A 20655-nucleotide genomic window follows, 5' to 3' on the forward strand; every position below is an offset into this window, starting at 1 on the left:
TTCTAATTCCAATATCTTCACTTACAAACTATGCTCAATTTCCTCATCTCTAAATCAGGGATAATAATAGTGTCCACCTTACAGGGTTATTGTAGAGTTAAAGGAGATAATACAGTGCCTGGCACATGGTAAGTACACAGTAAACATCAGCTATTATTATCATCACCTTTACAGACCTGCTGAAAAACATCTTCTTTGGGGTCACGTTTGGTCCCTGAGTGAAGGGAGTTCACGTGGGCCCCCTCACTGTCGCTGGTGACAGACGACCGGCACTCAGGGCCATGCAGCAGGTCATCCCATAACATATCCTCTGTCTCCGAGTCATGACGGGTGCTCTCCGAGTCTCTTCTCAACATGTTGAGGCTTCGAGAGCCACCACTCATGCCAGATCTACAGCCCTTTAAGGGAAAACAAAAACAAATTTTTTTTATATTCCTTTTTAAAAACAACTATATAAAATTTCTGTTGTTTAAGCTACCCAGCCTGTGGTATTCTGTTATGGCAACCTGAGTGGATAAACCCATCTATCTACAAGGATTTTTCTGAATTGCTTTTAATAATGAAAAACTGGAAACAAATTAAGTAGTCATAATTTTACACATTTTAATAAATTCCTTCATAAACTGGAATATTCTGCAGATGTTCAACAGAATGAAGTATTGTCTTATGTACTGATAAGGCAAGCCCTACAAGATTAAAAAAAAAAAAACTCAGAACAAATTTTCCTATTTATGTTTCTTAAATGATACGTTATATGTTTAAATATATAGTATGCTCTCTTACGCAAAGGAAAATAAATATGTGGAACTATAACCACCCTCTGGACAGCATGGATTCAATCTGGGGATGTAGGGAACAGTGAGGGATTCATTATACTGGGAAGGGAGGCAGGAAGTGGAAATGGTTGCTTTTTACTAAATATACTTCTTCATTTGAATTTTTATAACATCCTTACATTAATTTTATAACTACAAAATCTGTAAAGCCTTAAAATCTTTTAAAAAATGAAGTGACAGTTTTTGGGTCATGAAATTAATTTTTTTTTTTTTTAGTTTTTTTCATTGTGATTTCTGTGTTTTAGATGAATATGTTTTTATTTTAACAGTTTTTGAAATACAGCGTTCTTAAATATGTGTGCGTAAGTTTATAGGTTGATAAATTTTTCACAACTGAAACATGTCTGTGTAATCAGCACCAAAACCAACGAGCAAAGCATTACTAGCTCTCCTGCCCCTGTTTCTGTGCTATTCTCTTTCAAGGAAAACAACCATTATGACTACTAAGAGCATAGATTAACTTCAATTTTGTACTTTGTTAGAGGTGAAATCTGAAAATAGCTATTTTTTATGTTTGACTACTTTTACAACATTATATTTCTGAAATTCATCCATATTGTTGCAGTAAAAGGTTTTTTTTTTTTTTTTTTTTTGCGGTACGCAGGCCTCTCACTGTTGTGGCCTCTCCCATTGCAGAGCACAGGCTCCGGACGCGCAGGCTCAGCGGCCATGGCTCATGGGCCCAGCCGCTCCGCGGCATGTGGGATCTTCCCGGACCGGGGCACGAACCCGTGTCCCCTGCATCGGCAGGCGGACTCTCAACCACTGCGCCACCAGGGAAGCCCTAAAAGGTATTTTATAATAAAATATTTACCTGTATTTCAAAAAAAAACAACTATATATTTGAAATAAAATGAAAACAAGTTACCTATGGTGATGGCTGGCAAGCTTTCACACACTGATGACTATGTTGACAAGGCTTCACATAACAATAATACATTTTCATGGTTAAATGTGAAACTCTGATGACTCTCTAACAGACTATCAAAGAAGACTCCCTCTGAGAATTTATTGCCAAGTCATGGGGTTGTTCAAGTGAGGTGCCCTGGGATGGGGTGACTCTGCAAGCACATCCAAGGGCCCACGCTGGGTGCAGGTGTGGCTGGGCCTACTGACACACCCAAGTGTCCTCTACTCTAAATGTTGTGAGCTTGACTGTAGACCTAGTCACGTCCAGGGCCCAGCCAAACAGGGAAAAGGGTAATCAGGCTGAGAAAAGGATGGACATTGCAGCTCTCCTGCAGTACAAACATAGATGTGAAAGTTTTTCCACAACCCCAGCTGCCTTGTCAATCAAAACAAAAGTCACCACCATCTACTCTCCTCACCTCTGAATTATAATGTCCCAAATGTACAATATTCCCATTAGCTTTCATGATGAGATTTACTGCTCCCATCTCTCAGGGGTCCTTTCTCAAACATCTGTCCCCATCAGCATCGATGCCACTTACAAAGGAACAATGCTTAATAATAAACTGCATATTCCAAGTGAATATTAAGTAGCCTTCTCATCATCTAGGGATTGAGGAGTCTCTCTCTGGGCATCATCTATGATACTTTTAAGATTAGATCAAAGACAAAGAGCTCGTTCTCTTTCTGGGGGTGAGCAGTCATGTAAAAGCTTCTAGATAGGTAGACACATAGTTGGGGGCAGGGGAGGGGCAGGCAAATATACACACAACTTTAGGACAACCAATAAACAAAGGAATGGATACAGTTATTACACTCAAGAATACGCCTTGAAAAGGGATAGGTTACCTGACTGAAGGCTGCCGATTCAAACTCTGATTCAGCCAGACTATCTGAATCCCGCACAACGGGACACCACTTGGAAGTGGTCTTCTTTACCTGCCAACACACGACAGGAAAACGTGTTAAATACCTTGTGACTTGGGAGTTAATGCCTATACTTTTATAAGCTAAAATAAAAATTACCTGAGTGTTTAGGTGCCTTGAAAGTACTGATTTCCTATTCTTAACTTCACAGCCGTTGTCACTTGAGGCCCCTTCCACGCTCCTCCGCAGTGTCATCATCTGTGTCCGGGCTTCACCATCATCCTCACTTGACAGATCATCTGAAATCCCATTGCCCAAACGCCCAAACGGCTCCTACAAAGAGAAGAGCAGTTTCCTCACAGGGGACAGCCCAAAAACTCCAGTTAGCCTATGTATAAAAACTAAGAAGCAGTAAAAGTAAACTAAACCAAAACTGAACAAACCTACCTATTAGTTGGTCTCAATAAAGAAAAATATTAAACTTTCTTGAAACTAAACAGCTTAAATGATGAGGCAGTCTTATGTAGAGGTTAGAAGCACAGGCTTGGGTCAAACTCAAGTCTGAATCACAGCTCTTCTACTTATTAGCTATGTAACTGTAGGTAGGTAATTAAATCTCTCTGGGCCTCAATTTCCTCATCTGAAAAGCGATGATAATAAAAGCACCTATCTCACAGAGTTGTTGAAACAATTAAGTGAGTTACTACTTGTAAAGCACTTAGAATAGGGCTTGGTTGCAGTAATGGCTCAAAAATATTAGCTTTTTGTAATTCGTAAATGCCAGTCTAACAAGTAAGAAAATATTTCAAGACTATAAAGTAAGAGTGTTGTTAGTTTTAGACGTAAAGCAGACGTAAACATCTATACCTAAACCTGGAAAATAGTTTCCCAAACCTTAACACACTATCACCGCCTCTCTGGAAGACGACACAGCAGCGTCTACACTAATCTGTTTATTGAATCTACCAGTCTCCTACTAAGGCTGGACCAGGGGCAGAGGCGATAACAGGTTCTGGTCCTAGAAATTAGAAGAATAAGGTACAGTCTTCATGTTATTCTTCATGATGTTCTCCTTTTCACATCCTGTAGTTTTACATTTCAAATGACACAAATCTATTAGTACCTATTTTGTGTTTCTAGCAGAGTCTAAGAATAGAAAAATTTTACACAGGAAAGAAAAGACCTTGTAATACTTACTCTCATCTAAATCTTACCCTGCATCCCTTTTCTCCGTCTGAAAATTTTGCTTTCTCTCTTGTTTGCCACATTCTAATCTCTGGTCGACACTGTCTCTTCTTGATGATAGGATGCAGACAACCTGAGTCATTGTCAGTCTCTGTCCCTTTGCTACATATTAATTTTACTCTTTTCATCCTATTTTTAAAAAAGGAAAAAAAGATTACTAGTTAGTTTTTTGAAAGTAATATCTTTCATGAAGTCACTTTCTTCTGAGGAGTACAATATATTATTCTGGAAATCAAGAAGATTCAGAAATTGTACGTTTCAGGCTTCTAGCTTGCCTAAGGGCGTAGGAAGCCAGTTCTCTCTCTAGTCTCCAAAGACTTGGGTCAGTTAGTTGAGAGGAAGCCTGTTCTTTTCGATTTTGCAAGGAAGTGGGTCCACAGTCTTCCCTCTCAAACGCAATGCCAACCCCGCCCTCACATTGCCTGTTTGTGCCACTTCATAGAATGTCTTCCCCTCTCCTGTGCTTCAAAGCCCAGCAACTCTCAGCTCCTCCCTGACTCCTGCTGACTACTTCACCCCAGAATACGCACTCCTTCTGCTGAACTGCATGGCCTTTAGTCAGCATGATATCATTTATGGTATTTTTACATTTTTGTGACTGTATCATACCTGCTACTCTTACCTTCCTAATTAGACAGTAAAATCACTAAGAGGAATGCCCAGTGCCCAGCACAATGTTCAGCACAAAGAACTCAAACACTTCAACTAAAGAGTGTCAACTTATCTTTAGAAAAATTTGTGAACATACTTCGTCTTCAAAAACAAAGCTGCAAAAGCACTTTACTTTTGAGTCACAAACATTAACATATGATAAAATAAGGATTTCTTCAAGTCATACTAGCGCTGCTACAACCGACAAAATCATGAAGGAGGTTGAATGTGTCTTGGACTCACTTCCCTTTCTGTCCTACAGCCCATCGACACCAGCCTCCTGTCCTGCACCCCACATCTAAAGAGGAATCAGCTCTCATACTGAAAAATACCTCATCTTTTAGAAATTCTTCATTCTCTCAAGATGTTGGCCAATATGACTTAAAATATTTACCCTTCAAGAGTATTTATATTTCCATAATCTTGTGGTCTAAAAAACCATTAAAGATCAAGCAGAATGACACTTTTATGGTAGTTTACTGGACTAATGGGTAACATGACAGACAGTGGCGCCATTGCAAATAAGCAAATCATTCCAGAACCTTTAAAAATCTCACCACAATGATAATATGCTTACAGTGTGTATTCCTAAAACCTAATCAGATTATATACTATGTAAACACTAATGTGAACACAAAATCAAGTAAAAATTCCAATGTAAGACTTCCCACCTGCTGCCAAAGAGAGTCCCCCAAAAACCACCATTAAAGGGTGCAGATTCCAAAGTTTCTGTTCCTCTGGCTTTATCAGAGGAGTTATTTCCATTTTCTCGGCTCCCATCACCATTTACAGTTTTTCGTAATTTTCTAAAAAAAAAATATTTCAACAACTTTAGATTATTCAGGACCTTTTTCCGTCTCTACTCAATATCCCTACTGACTACTACCTGAAATTAAGTATAATGAACTTCATATAATGAGGATAAATTATACAGGAACATTTCTGACTTAAGGGCAAAAACAGGTTCCAGAACAAAGTGCTAAGTTACCATTTTGTTCATTCATTAAATAAATAGAAATGCCATTCAAAAACATAACTAGAAGGAAAATTTTCATATGTATGACCAATAGTCTTTTCAGGAACCACAGAAAGAATGAACAATTTCTTTAAATATGGATGCCAGAAATCTACCCATTTGGCACATTTAATCATGGGAACACAAAATAATAGCAAGTGATCAATTTTTTGATATTCTATGCAGTGAAAAGATATATCCTGTAAATACCAATGAGACACAGCACAATATTTGATTTCCTTAGAAAACATTAAATCAATTAAACTGAATTTTCAAGGAATATTCTTTCCTGGAAAAAAAAAGTTTTGAAAATAACATTCAAAAATAAGTATAAATATATTGAAATTCTTTGCACCAAATGAAAAAACCTTATATAGTAACTCCTTGGGGGAACAAAAATCTACAGATACTCTGAGAAAGATGACTTTTGTAAGATAATACCATGTATATCTAAGAAACCTTTAACAGTTCTAAACCCCACAAACGGCACATGATCAATAAAGACTAGACATGAATTCAATGTGTAGAAAAGTTAAATCTTTATTAAAAGTTTAGAACACTTAGAAATCCATTCTTTTTACATATTATTGAAAAAAGGTAAAAATTTTAGTAGCACTAACCTAATGTACTAAGATCCTTGTTTATAGTGAATTTTCACCAAATTTTGAGACAATTATGAAGCAGAATGTTTTTCATTAAAATCATTATTTAAGGTAAATTTTGATAAGGAATAATACAGTATAGGAATTTTCCTTTTAAACAACGGTACTGAATGACAAACCCCCATCCCCCTTGGATTAAAAGTTCATGACAAGGTTTCTAAGCATCAGGGAGAAAAGTAAAAGTAAAGCATTTGGGGTTTTTTTTAAGCCAAAAAAATAATGAAAAATATATGCAAAAGAGGAAGATTTTGTATTAATTCACTCAAAGATTTTGTTCTTCAATGCCTCTCCCAGAACATACACAACCAAAAGTGTAATTTCTCATCTCACCTTCTTCTCCGATTTCCATTGTTTCCCGATGGCCTTGTTATCTGAGTAGACACAATTTGACAGTGGACAGTTCCCATGAGTAACATAAGGCACAAGGGTCCAAGTACTTCACTTACATTCACAATAGGCATCATAAAATAGAACACGAGTGCTATAACTGAAAAGAAGAGATTTCAAAGTGGAAAGCATTAGGGCTTATCTTTAAAAACAATTCTAATAACTCTACAGATTATTTCTCTAAAAATCTATCATTTAAAGAAGTATACAGATGAAAGCACATAATTTTCTACAATACAATCCACCTGCACATTAGCTGAGTGAAAACCTGAAGCCCTAGATCACAGAGCAAGTGAAGAATGATGTGTCCAAAGGATCTGCCTTTCTGGAAATATGACAATCTAGATATTCTGAAAGACTTTCCAGCACAAAACAACTAGATACTGTATAACCCTCTGCAGTACTGCTCTGCTCAGAGACCCAGTATTCTCCAGGGTCCAGAGTTATATGTAGCAATTAACACAGCTGCGATTTGAACCAAGGCAGCCAGGTTCCAGAATCCTTATTCTTTTTTTTTTTTTTTTTTTGGCCGAGGTGTGGCATGCAGGATCTTAGTTCCCCGACCAGGGATGGAACCCATGCCCCTTGCAGTGGAAGCATGGAGTCCTAACCACTGGACTGCCAGGAGTCCTTACTCTTAACTGTCATGCTACGTTGCCTCTTTGTATGTGAGGATGAAATGTCCAAAGAAAAAAGTAATGAAAGAAACAGAAAGATATCACAAATTATCTCCCAAAACTTCCAGATACAATTTTACAGATTCGTTCTTTCAGACTTTGACATAAAGATAATTCTTGTGCTATACAAACTTTTCTATGTGGAGAAAAATTAATTCCATTCCCTAATACCCTGATACCCAAACATAACAACAATAGCACCAAAACAATAAACTATAGACCTTGCTGACTTGTGAACATGGATATAAATTTACCTCTAAAAAGTAACACCACGAAAGCAGGGATTTCTGTCTATTTTGTTCACTGCTGTACCTAGATCAGTACCTGGCACATAGTAAGCACTCAATATTTGTTGAATGAATGACTGAAATACTATTAAAGTAAATTTGACAATACAGCAAAAGAATAATTCACCAAGATCATATAGGGTTTATGCTAGTAGGATAGTAGGAAATCTTTCTCAGAGCCTAGAAGAGTACCTGGCACAGACATGTTAGGCACTAAAGGAATCATTGACTGAGACTTAACTGATGTAATTTAATAACTTAATACGATGTAGTTTTGATCGCATGCATATGTATCATCTCAATTGCCAATTGTGTAAAAGGTCTGTGTCCCTGATTCCTGGGAGGTAACCCTAAACCCTTGGAATTTTCCAAATGATGAAGTATCTTTGTTATTCATGGTGGGTCCCTTGGACCACAGAGGATAGTTTATGCCAATAAAATGACTAAGGATAGGAGTAGCCACACCAGAAAGACCAACTATGGAATTAGAGGGCTGGGGCTTTGAGCCACACTGTATCAGCCTGACCTTTGGGGAGGGAATGGGAGCTAAAGACTGAGTTTAACTCCTTGGCCAGTGACTCAATCAAACATACCTACATAATAAACCCTCAATAAAAACTCTGGATACCAAAGCTTGGGTGAGCTTCTCTGGTTGGCAATACCTTGTGCATACTGCTATCCCTCATGGATGGAAGGGTAACACATCCTTGAGGACGACAAAAACTTCCTGATTGAAGACCTCCCAGACTTTGCCCTATGCACCCCTTCTAATTTGTATCCTTCTGCTACAATAAAACTATAACGACAGCATTTTCCTGAGTGCTTTGAGTCATTCTAGTGAATTATTAAGTCTGAGGGAATGAGTGGGGGACTCTCAAAACTGTAGCCAGCTGGTCAGAGTAAGGGTAGCCCTAGGGACTCCCAAAGTAAGGCTGGTGTCTTGGGAAGGGATGTGCCTTTAACCTGTGAAGTCTGGTCCAACTCTAGTAGTGAAAAAGCATTCTATAAAAATAGACATTTGTTCCTGATTTGTAATTAATCTTAAATGCCCATCTTTTCTAAAATACTAGGAATATAAAAATATGTCCTTAAAATGCTAAAGAATATAAATAAGTAGTGCTCGCTTTGGCAGCACATATACTAAAGAATATATAAGTAAAATCAACATGCATCATATTAATGAAAACATTCTGAATAGGAACAAAACATTATGATCACTCTTACTGTTATCACTTAACACTGCTCTGAAAATGTTGACTAATGCAATACAAGTAAATGAAATGTATGAAAAAAGAGGAGACCAACTTTTCATTATGCCAACAATATGGTTGTATAATTAGAAAATCTGAGACAAGCACCGAAAAACTATTAGAAATAATAAGAGTTTAAAAAGTGGCTGGTTATATAACAATCTTAAGTATAAACTAAAGGCTTTCAAATGTAACAGCAATCACCAGTTAAAACACATAAAACAAACAAAAAAAGCCTCATACCTACAGCAGCAGCAACAAAAATAAAAACATAAAATATTTTTCTTTAATGTGGAAGCCCCCAAGCATCCTCTGATGGATGATACATTTAAACAAAATATGGTATATACATACAGTTGATTATTATTCATCCTCAAACAGGAAGGAAGTTCTGACACATGCTACAAATGGATGAAGCTTGAAGACATTATGCTAAGTGAAATAAGGACAAATACTGTATGATTCCACTTATATGAGGTACTCAGAGTGGTCAAATTCATAGAGACAGAGAGTAGAAGAGTGGTTGGCTGGGGGTAGGAGTAATTGGAGAGTTATTGATTTATGGGTACAGAGTTTCAGTTTGGAAAAATGAAAAAAGTTCTGGAGATAGATGGTGGTGATGGCTACCTAACAATGTGAATGTACTTAATGTCATTGAACTGTACACTTAAAAATAGTTAAGATGGTAAATTTCATGTATATTTTACCACAATGAAAAAAATATTGAGTTTAACAAGATCTATGCAGGCCTTATAAGAAAAAAAAATTCCTACAAAGCTTTACAGAAAGATATAACAGAAGACTTGATTAAAAGGAGAGATATATCAGGCTTCCCTGGTGGTGCAGTCGTTAAGAATCCTCCTGCCAATGCAGAGGACACAGGTTCGAGCCCTGGTCCAGGAAGATCCCACATGCCGCAGAGCAACTAAGCCCGTGCACCATAACTACTGAGTCTGCGCTCTAGAGCCCGCAAGCCACAACTACTGAGCCCGCATGCTACAACTACTGCAGCCCGTGCGCCTAGAGGCCCTGCTCCACAACAAGAGAAGCCACCGCAATGAGAAGCCCGCACACCACAACAAAGGGTAGCTCCCGCTCACCGCAACTAGAGAAAGCCCGTGCGCAGCAAAGACCCAGTGCAGCCAAAAATAAATAAATAAAATAAATTAATTAATTAAAAAGGAAAGATATATCAATTTTCTCCCCATTCCCTCCAAATATATCTATATCTATATTTTGTAGTGGGGAGTGGTGAGAACGGAGTTCCAATCCAAATTCCAATTTTTTTTTTTTTGGTCTTTGATCATGATAAAATAATTCTAAATTATTTTGCAAAGAATAAGCAAGTAAGAACACCTAAGAGAAAATGTTGAAAAACACAGAATAATAGAGGAATACTTGTCCTGCTCAACATTACTACTCATTAAATAGCTACAGTAATTAAAGAAATGTGACACAGATATGAGAATAACCAGACAAACTGATGGTGCAGAATATATAGTCCGGAAATAGACCATGGTGTATACGAAAATTTAATATATATAATTTATCTCAGTAAGAAATTCTTTAATAACAAACATGTGGAAAAATATTTAACTTCACCCTTACAAGTGACCAAAGAAATGCACATTAAACAAGTAAAATACTAATTTTCGTATATCAAATTAGGTAACAATTTTTAAAATTATGATAATGCTAAGATTGTGGTAAAACAGAATCCACTACTTTCCAAAAGAATTATGTCACCAGCAATTTCACTATATGCACTAAAAGCCTTAAAACGTTTACATTCTTTGATCTGTTAATTCTATTCCAGAGAATAAATTCCAAAGAAATAATACAAAATTTGAAAAATTTTGTTCATGATGGTATTATTAAGAAAGAACTAGAAACAACTTAATGCTCATTACATGGGAAGAGTTATGTAAATTATGGTACTTTTATATAATGGACTATAAAGCAGTTATAAAAAGTGTTTACGTTAAATCCTTATGATAGACTCATACAGACATTAAAATGATAGTTTGAAATGATGGTGTGTCCACATGATGTAATATTATGCAGCAACTAAATGACAGTTATGAAAACAATTCAAAAAAACTGACACAGATAAAAGAAAACAAAAATCACCCCAAATCCTTTCACCCTAACCCAACCTTCACCTTTCACCTACTCTTTGTTCTAAGTCATGTCTGTTTGCTCAGGTATAACCATATCTACGCTGCCCTCTTTCAGAAAGTGTTCCTGGTAGGCAATGGAGTATATTAAAGAGCATACACTGGGCCCCTGCACATAGTGAAAAGAGAAAAAACATCAGGTAGTGACGTGTAACACAGAAATTAACACAGACTTCTGTGACAGTGACTGAGGGGTGGTTCAACTACTTAGAAAGTTATAGACAGGGATGGCCTTTCTGTGAAAGTTACATCTGAGCACAGATCCTAAAGATGACAGAAAAGATAGCCACATGAAAAGCCTTACGATTGTTTCAAACGGAAAGAAAAGCCCTGGGTGAGGAATAGAAAAAGGCCTTATGCCTAGAGTAAGCAAGGAGGAGAGTGGTAAGACATGGCATCTGACAGGTTAGCAGGGGACAGATAATGTAGGGCACTGGAGGCCCCGGTGAGGAGTTTGGGTTTCTATTCCAAGGGCAATGAGAAGTCACTAAAGCGACTTAAAAAAGCAGGAAAATGACATGATAGGGTTTCCATTTCAAAAAATTTCTCTAATTGCTGTGAAAAGAGTGATGGGCAGAAAGAAAGCTCTGATCTAGGTCCAGTGATCTAGGTGAAGGGATGGTGGTGCTGTGGACTATGATGGTGGCAGCAGAGACTGGGATAAGTAGCCAGGACATATTCTGGAGGTCAAACTTACAGACTTGGTGACAGATGGAATATGAGGGTTGATGGTAGAGTAGAACAGGAAGACAATTTTTCGCTTGAAAACTGGGTAGCTGATGGCATCATTTAATGAAATGGGATAAAACCTAAAGGGGAATAAGACCGTATAAAAGAAAAGATTGTAAAAAAAAAAATCAGGAGTTCCATTTTGGATATGATTAAGTTCAAGATACCTATGAAATCTCCATATGGAAATGTCCAACAGGCAGTTGTATTTACAAGCCTGAAGCTCAGCAGAGAGATCTGGCCTGAAAATATAAATTTGAGAATCACCAGTATACCAATTATATTTAAAGGTACAAGGCTTGATGAGAGTACCTAGGGAAGAGAAGAGAATCCCGATCCAACCTAGAGATAATCCAATATTCAAAGGTCAGACACAGGAAAAGTTTGAAAAGGCCTGGCCAGTGAGACAGGCAGAAAGAAATTCAAGAGAGAAGAGTTAGACAATCATGTTTGCTCTCTCTGAGCAAATAAATTTGAGATGATCTCCAAATGGTGTATGTCCCTTCGTTTCTTTGTACGTGAAACCATCAAATGAAAGGGTAAATGTAAGAACAGTAAGGTCTGCATGATCTGATAGCAACAGCGGCAAAAAGAAACTGTCATAGTTTATCCCAACTCCTCCAATTACCTTGCATGAGGTAAAGCAGTAGCAGCCAAACAAAGATTCTTAAAGAGGTAACCTGAATCCACCAATTGCTGAAAAAGGGAAAAAATACAACTCGAACAAGCCCCTTCCGAGTCAGAGATGTCCACGGAATTTCAGGTTTGGCTTTGGCAAATGTTGAGCCTTTAAATATACAATAAAACAAAACATCAAACATTTATGTACACTAGACTAATGCCCACTTGTAACACTATATTAAAAACAGGTGAGAGCAAAAATCAGCACATAACCTGTTCAGTGAAAAAGAATCCTCTTGGATGTTCATTATATATACTAACTTCTTGTCTCAATCACTAGGACAGGAGCTCAAAATAAGTCAGGCTTGTTTGAACGGTATACAATATATTTTTCTTCATTACACAGCAGCAAGTCTCCAAGTTCATCTCTTTCACCCTCATGGAAACCACGTAATTTACATAGCCACACAGTATAAAGCAAAGGGGAAAAAATGCTAAAGCCTGAATGATGCAGGAAGAACACTACTTTGGGAAATTAAAGTATACCATCATATAGGGAAGATATCCAAAAAGAATCTTTAGTACCACTATGAAATAATATAATGATATACCTAAGAAACAAGCCAACTTTAGAACTCACCTCTGATTAAGTCAACATCAATCAAGTCTGCCTTTATGTGACCCATCTTTTTTGGTTTGTTTTTGAAGCCCTAGAATAAAACAAAACAAAAACCAGAAATAAACAGCATTTTAAAAGCCCTTTTAAAACAAAAGCTAAATTTACGTTTCTTTTTCTCTACACCTGACTCCCTTTTACTGAGTACACTTTAATCCTAATGCTCCTTAAAGGAACCTGTCATTAATATTTGTTTTAGTTTTTAGTTTTATCAAGTAATGCATGCACACACTTTTATCACCTTTAAAAATAATCAAACAGTACCAAAAGGTCAGTAAGTGAAAAACAGGTAGTCCCCTGAGCCACCTTACCTCTCCTCCCAATTTCATTCATTAAAAACAAATGCTTTCATTTTTTTTAGCTGTTTCTCTTGATATTTACTTACATAGGTCTAAATAATATGTTTATTCTGCTATTTTTCAATTTATTGATTTTAAAAATCATCTATGGGGCTTCCCTGGTGGCACAGTGTTTGAGAATCTGCCTGCTAATGCAGGGGACACGGGTTCGAGCCCTAGTCTGGGAGGATCCCACATGCCGCGAGCAACTAGGCCCGTGAGCCACAGCTACTGAGCCTGCGCGTCTGGAGCCTGTGCTCCGAAACAAGAGAGGCCGCGACAGTGAGAGGACCGCGCACCACAATGAAGAGGGGCCCCCGCTCGCCGCAACTAGAGAAAGTCCTCGCACAGAAATGAAGACTCAGCACGGCAAAAATAAATTAATTAATAAACTCCTACCCCCAACATCATCTTTAAAAAAAAAAAAAAAATCACCTATGAACTCCTAATATAGTATATGAGAATTTAGCTTTCTTACACTACTAATTCTCACCTCCTCACTTCCACCCCAAAAACATATATCCTCACAATATAGTCAATTAATTTGTGACAATAATAATATAATAATAATCAGTAGAGTATGATCACTATGAAATATCATTCCTTGTTCACTCTATTTATATGCTTCCTTTTATATGCTTCCTTTTATTCTATGAGGTCAGTGAAAATATTTATCAGTTTCCAAATACTCAAATGCCAGAAAATTAATCAAAGTCCTTTTTTTTTCCTTAAAGAAAAAAAATTCCTGGAAACCCCCTTCCCAGGACCCTCTTTCTATCTTGCTGCTGGAATTGGACTAGCTGCTCTCTGGGCCTGTTGCATGGCTGTAATCCCAGAACCGCTCACTCTCATCCTGACAATCCCCTTCCCCCCTCTCTGTGGTAAGTCCTTATTTGCTGTATCCGTATCTTCTGGGAGCACATTCCTTCCGTAGTTTCCTGAGAAAGGGGTCACAGAAGACAGTGTTTTCAATCCTTGCATGTCTGAAAATGATTTCATTCTACCCTTATACTTGATTAAAAGTTACCCTAGATGCAGAATTCTAAGTTGTTAATAATTTTCCCTCAGGAATTGAGACACTGTTCCATGGTTTTCTAGCTTCCAATGTAGCTGTTGCAAACTCCAATGCCATTCTGATTCCTGATCCTTTGAATGTGAATTGTTTCCTTCCTCTTAATCCTCACTTTATGCATGGTGTTCAGAATGATGTGCCTTTTTTTTTGACAGAAGTGACATTTATGATAAAACATGTATTTTGTTTTATCACATAATTATATGCCTTGATTATGAGTCTTTTATCATCTATTGTGCTGAGAATCCCTTCCATATAGAAATACATGTCTTTCAGTTTTAGGGAAGTTTTCTCATAATTTATATTTAAATTTCTTCCCTTTTAAGACTTTTGACTTTTCTCTCCTATTTTCTACCTCTTTTGTCTTTCTGTTCTGCTTTCTAGAAATTTCTTCAAATTCTTCTATTACATTTTTCATTTTGATTCTTTGGGTTCATTCCTTTCTCTTCTCTTTCATCCTGGAAGATTTCTTCAAATATCTAGTAATCATTGGCTGTCCACTTATATATTAGAATGAGGAGTTAAAACCTGATGGACATTTTATTTCAAGGTATATACCCAAGAGAAAGATATATAAATTTCACTAAATAATGTGTACAAAATGTTCCTAGAGGAATTATTTATAAAAGCCCCAAATTGGAAACCACCCATCAACAACAACCAGAAATTGCCCAGCGGTAGTAGAATGGATAATAATTGTGGTGCTACAGTGAATAAACTGCAATTATGCAACAACATGACTGGATCTCACATACATAATATTGAACAAAAGAAACGTAACATTGAACAAAAGAAATTAGACTCAAAAGTGTATGTATTGTATAATTTCATTTATGTAAGCCTCAAAATAGGCAAAACTTAACCTATGGTGCTGCTATAGTAGTAAGGATACAGGTTACCTCTGTTGTTAGCAGTGACTGGAAGAGCATGTGATGGGGAGCTTCTGTGTTACTCCTAATGTTCTATTTCTTGATCTGAGTGTTTATCACATGGTTATGTTCAGTTTGTGAAAATTCCTCAAGCTGTACTCTTATCATTCTGGGGTGGGTGGGTGTGAGTAGAAGTCCCCCACTTTTCAAAAGTTTGCTTTACACCATTTCGCTTTTACAAAAGACCTACATTAGTATCTGTCTTCGCTAACCGAAAAAAATCCAAAGAGGATTTTTACTTTTCCAAACAAAGATGAAGAGCATAAACAGCGTTCAGTGATCTCAGGGAGCTCTGACAGAGGCAGCACACACCCGAGCAGGGAGAGCAGCACCACCAGGCTCCTTCCCCAGGAACACACTCAGCATCTCAGCATCAAGCCCCCATAGCTTTGAAAGGTGTCTGTGAGCATCTGTGCTGCATTTCGATGTATTTTGTGCATCTGTTAGCAAGATGTGTCCTATGGTAATTGCTTCTTCACAATTGCCATTTCGGCTTACGAAAAGTTTCATAGGAACACTCTACTTTTGGATAATGGGGGAAACCTGGTAACTCATATTCACTGAATATGTTTTATTTTATTAACACATAGACAATGGTTTTACAGGAAAAACTCGGGATTTGAAAGTCATGATAACCTTGCTGTATATTATGACTCAAAAGCAAATTTGTGAATTATCTTTTGTGTTTAAAAATCCTGGTTTGCCTAACAGTTTTGTTTCATTATGATTAATAAGTATAACTGTTTTAAAAGACGAATTTTAATTTCGTGCTCAATCAACACTTGTACATGCTAGTTCCTGATCAAGTTTTTAAAATTAGATATTTAACCATTAAAATTATTGTAAAAATTAAACGTTAGAGTAATTTGCTATTTCTCTAGTCTAGATATTGAGCCAATATTGATCTTTGGTTCTGTTTAACTAAAAGATGCAGCCAAACAATTTCTTTAAAGTGAACCCTATGTTTCTATCCAATTAACTACAAACTGTAGATTTTAACAAAAACAAAAAAAAAGTTTTAAAACTCTAAATGTAATAAAATTAAATCTAAGAAGGAATCAAATTTTGATAATTAGACATTTCAGGGGCAAAAATAACCCTTTGGAAAAAATATGTGCACTAATTTTTGAAATATGCATAATATTCATGGAAATAACAATGATCTTACTACATTTGAAATCAGAAATGAAAATTTTAAAAGTAAAGATATCACTGTATTATATTCTAACAGGCATAGGCCTTGTGGACATTTGCAGCAGTACTATTCTAACTAAAGAAGCTTAAAGTGCCTTAACTTTAAAGCCACATTAATTTTTCTACTTTCTTTGCTTTCTAGACTTTTCACCTACAATGTTATAGAATCAGAATTAGCATTATCTAAAGGTAAACACCAAATTAGGAAAACCTCCCTCAGCAATAGAAACACATTCATTCATTCACTTAGGCAACAAATATGCAATACGTTTCTTCCGTATGCCAGATAAGCTACTTGAGCTAAGCACAGAGCACTAAGGAAGTCAAAGCACGGCTCTATCTTCAGAGTGTGCACACACAGAAGGGAAAACAGACAGTAAAGCCAAATGTTTGAGGTTCCTCAGGAAAACACCCCCTGAACTTCCCTCACCATTTTTTGGACAAAAATCATTAAGAAATTTATGACCACCGTTCTTGAGCCAGGTAAGACAGTCGCTAGATACTTTTATATGTGTCTGTGCTGAGGAAGAATAAAAAACACATGCCATGCTTTTGTTTTAGGATCCTTCTGCTTGATCCTACATATTCTACAGTATGTATAGTAAGAGGCAAAATGTGCACAGCACTACTCTAAGCACTTTACATAAACTTACATTAATTTGTTTAACTCATTTAGTCCTCACAACTGTCCTGTGAGACAGGCACCTTTATTATCTTCACTTTACAGATGAGGAAAACAAGGCACAGAGACTCTAACTCGTTCATTCTCACTACAAACCACTACACATCCTGTCTCTCACCATACAGTACAAAATGCATTCCTAATCAATGTAGGGAGAGGTTTTGAGATAAACAAGATTGCATGCCTCTGAAAGGTTCCATGGGATTAATAAACCCGGGGAGCTGTGAGTGAATTTCCTTATTGGCCACAACCCAGGGCCACAACCTAGCAGCCCACAATAAAACTGTAGGAGAAAAGTGGGATACCCCTGCACTAGTTGCTAGAGCAGTGGTCTGGAAATTTTCTGCAGAGCCCAGGTACTGGCTGTATTCAGCCCTCTCTAATGTTTGCTCCCCACAGAGCTGTGTAATATCTTCAAAGCTCAGAACCACCTGACTGATGTAGTTCCTACTTTTAGGTAGAGGGACTAAAGCACTGGAAATACTGCTGCAGTACTGTTGGACTCCATGTTTAAAAGGGAATAAAAGACAAGGGAAACCCTGTAACACATCTCTCTCTCTTAGTGTGCTGAAATGTCCATTTTAATGCCACTGATTCTATACTACTGTATAGTAGTCGGGCACAAAGAGAGAAGTCACCTGATTTAGAGCAGATGATGAACAACAAAACAACAATTACAAGGCAAGTACAGCACTATAGGAATATGTGTAAAGGACACCTAACTCAGATTTAAGAAGTCAAAGAAAGATTTCCAAAGGAAAATAATACCTGATCCAAGACCTGAAGGGTGTATAAGAATTTGCAAAGAAGGACATGGGCTGTAGCAAAAGGGGAAATTAAGAAAAGTATATGAGGGCTTCCCTGGTGGCGCAGTGGTTGAGAGTCCACCTGCCGATACAGGGGACACGGGTTCGTGACCCGGTCCGGGAAGATCCCACATGCCGTGAAGCGGCTAGGCCCGTGAGCCATGGCCGCTGAGCCTGCACGTCCGGAGCCTGTGCTCCGCAACGGGAGAGGCCACAACAGTGAGAGGCCTGCGTACCGCAAAAAAAAAAACAAACAAAAAAAACCCAGAAAAGTATATGAGAAGACCTCGAAATAAGAGATAGCATGACAAAAACTAAAGTTCAAGAAGACCTAAAGCAGAGTGAAAGTGAAAAAGGGGTTAAGGTATGAAAGAGAGAAACTGGAGAGGTAAGCAGAAGCCAGATTTTGAAGACTATAATCATGCTAAGAGTGTGCATTTATCATAAGGATAACAGGAAGTCAGAGAACAGTTTTAAATATGAGAAAAAGTCAGATTTGTGTTAAAACAAAAAGAAAATAACAATAAGCTGGCTTCAGTGATTATTGAGGGGTGAGGGGGAAATGGGGGCAGAGAAAACAGAAAGTTAAAAAAGTGACTCCAGTAACCTAGATCAGGAGTGGACAAACTTTGTCTGTAAAGGGCATGTGGTATTTTAGGGTTTGTGAGCTGTACCACGTGTGTGCTAGTACTCAACCCAGCCACTGTTGCACGAAGGCTGACTTAGACACAGACAATAAACATGTAAAACATGAAGCCTGCAGTGCTCCAGCGAGTCTGGCTGCAGGCAATAGTTTGTGGACCAGATGAGTGCAGACAACAGGTCAGTCCAGACCATCAGAAGCATGACCTAGGAAAAGTATGCATAGTCAAAAAATACAAGAAGGTAGAATCCAGAAGTCTTGGTAATTAAAAATGTGGGATCAGTGTGAAAGTGAGGCCACAGAAGAATTCCAAACCCCAACTTGAGCACTCTAACTGCTCACTGAGTAGGAAAGGTGAGAGAAGGCACAGGGCTGGTCAAAGTAGGGGAGCTCACATTCTGCTCAGTCCTCTGGCCAAGCTGGAAACCTGTGGGGCAAGGAAGGACTCTCCTCCCACAGGAAGGCACTGCGAGTCACATGACAAAAGGTGAAGACATAACAATCTTCTTAACAGTTGAAGATGAGGAGATAGCCTTCTAACTTAGCCTTTCTGCACTTCAGTTACTTCACCTGTAAAATGAGAATGATAATACATCTACCTCATGGAATTGTTGTAAGGATTGATTAAGAAAGCGAGAGAGACAGAGACAGAGAAAGAGAAGTTCTTAAAATAATACAAGACACATTCTAAATACTCATTATCATTATTATTATTACACCACCAAAAACACATACACATGCCCTCCTGCATGCACTATAGTTTCCCCCATATAGTTTTCTCACAATTTTAGTTAAATCAATATTTGATGTTTAGAGTATTATGATTACATAAAACATGTTCCCACCTAAGTCAAGTAGTAGCCAATGATTATATTTCCTTCCTTGGAAATGCTGTTTGCCCTGAAATTGTTAATTGCCTCATTTTCCCCCCTACCTTTATAAATAGGAATTGTATATATTTAAGATATACAATGTGAGGCTTTGATATACATATACATTGTGAAATGATTACCACAATCAAGCTAATTAACATATCCATCACCTCAGATTGTTAGCATTTTTTTGCATTTTTGTGTGTTGCATACATTTAAAATCTACTCTCTTAGCAAATTTCAAGTATACAATATAGTATTATAAACTATAGTCACCATGCTGTATATTAGATCTCCCAAATTTATTCATCTTATAACTGCAAGTCTATTACCTTTGACCAACATCTCCCCATTTCCCCCACACCTCAGCCCCTGGTAACCATTCTACTCTCTGCTTCTATGAGTTTGACTCTTTTAGATTCCACTTATAAGTGAGATTTTGCAGTATTTGCTTTCTGTGCTTGTTTTATTTCACTTAGTGTGATACCCTCCAGATCCATCTGTGTTGTAACAAATGGTAGGATTTCCTTCTTTTTAAAGGCTGAATAATATTCCACCTCATAAGACAGACAGAGAAATAGGGCACATTTTCTTTACCTATTCATCTGTCAACAGACACGTAAGTTGTTTCCATATCTTGACTACCATGAATAATGCTGCAATGAATATGAAGTGCATATATCTCTTCAAGAAAGTAATTTTATTTCCTTTGGATAAATATCCAGGAAGAGGGATTGTTGGATCATAAGGTAGTTCTATTTTTATTTTTTTGAGGAGCCTCCATACTCTTTTCCATAACAGCTGTACCAATTTACATTCCCACCAACAGTATACAACTGTTTCCTTTTCTCTGTATCCTCACTAATGCTTATTATCTTTTGACTTCTCTGATAATTGTCATCCTAACAGGAATGAGGTGATGTTTCACTGTCATTTTGATTTACATTTCCTTAATGATTAGAGATGCTGAGCACGTATTCATATACCTGCTGGCCACTTGTATGTCCTTTTTAGAAAAATGTCTATACAGGCCCTTTGCCTATTTTTTAATTGGATCAGGTTGCATTTTATATTGTTGATGTTTCCTTTGCTGTGCAAAAACTTCTTAGTTTGATATAGTCACATTTGTT

At 37.4% G+C, this 20655-nt stretch overlaps 1 protein-coding gene across 6 annotated transcripts in view; it reads right to left on the reverse strand.

Moving 5' to 3' along the window:
* PHTF1 (putative homeodomain transcription factor 1) overlaps positions 1 to 20655 on the reverse strand; it is a 61854-nt gene that overhangs the window by 26785 nt on the left and 14414 nt on the right. For 3 of the 6 annotated variants that reach the window (XR_010941001.1, XM_067727315.1, XM_067727314.1), the window contains exons 4-11: positions 12954 to 13023; positions 12321 to 12479; positions 6516 to 6672; positions 5180 to 5314; positions 3827 to 3986; positions 2772 to 2945; positions 2595 to 2684; positions 177 to 398 (exon numbers count right to left, since the gene is read on the reverse strand). Coding sequence is in view for 5 of the 6 variants with exons in the window: in XM_067727315.1 (XP_067583416.1) it covers positions 177 to 398; positions 2595 to 2684; positions 2772 to 2945; positions 3827 to 3986; positions 5180 to 5314; positions 6516 to 6672; positions 12321 to 12479; positions 12954 to 13023 (1167 nt within the window). In the remaining variant the exon portion in view is untranslated. Of the gene's footprint in view, positions 1 to 176; positions 399 to 2594; positions 2685 to 2771; positions 2946 to 3826; positions 3987 to 5179; positions 5315 to 6515; positions 6673 to 11660; positions 12246 to 12320; positions 12480 to 12953; positions 13024 to 20655 lie in introns of those variants that run through there. The other 3 variants (XM_067727317.1, XM_067727318.1, XM_067727319.1) reach the window with 3 other exon arrangements.

Source organism: Pseudorca crassidens, chromosome 2, assembly GCF_039906515.1.
Source record: "Pseudorca crassidens isolate mPseCra1 chromosome 2, mPseCra1.hap1, whole genome shotgun sequence".
NCBI lineage: Eukaryota > Metazoa > Chordata > Mammalia > Artiodactyla > Delphinidae > Pseudorca > Pseudorca crassidens.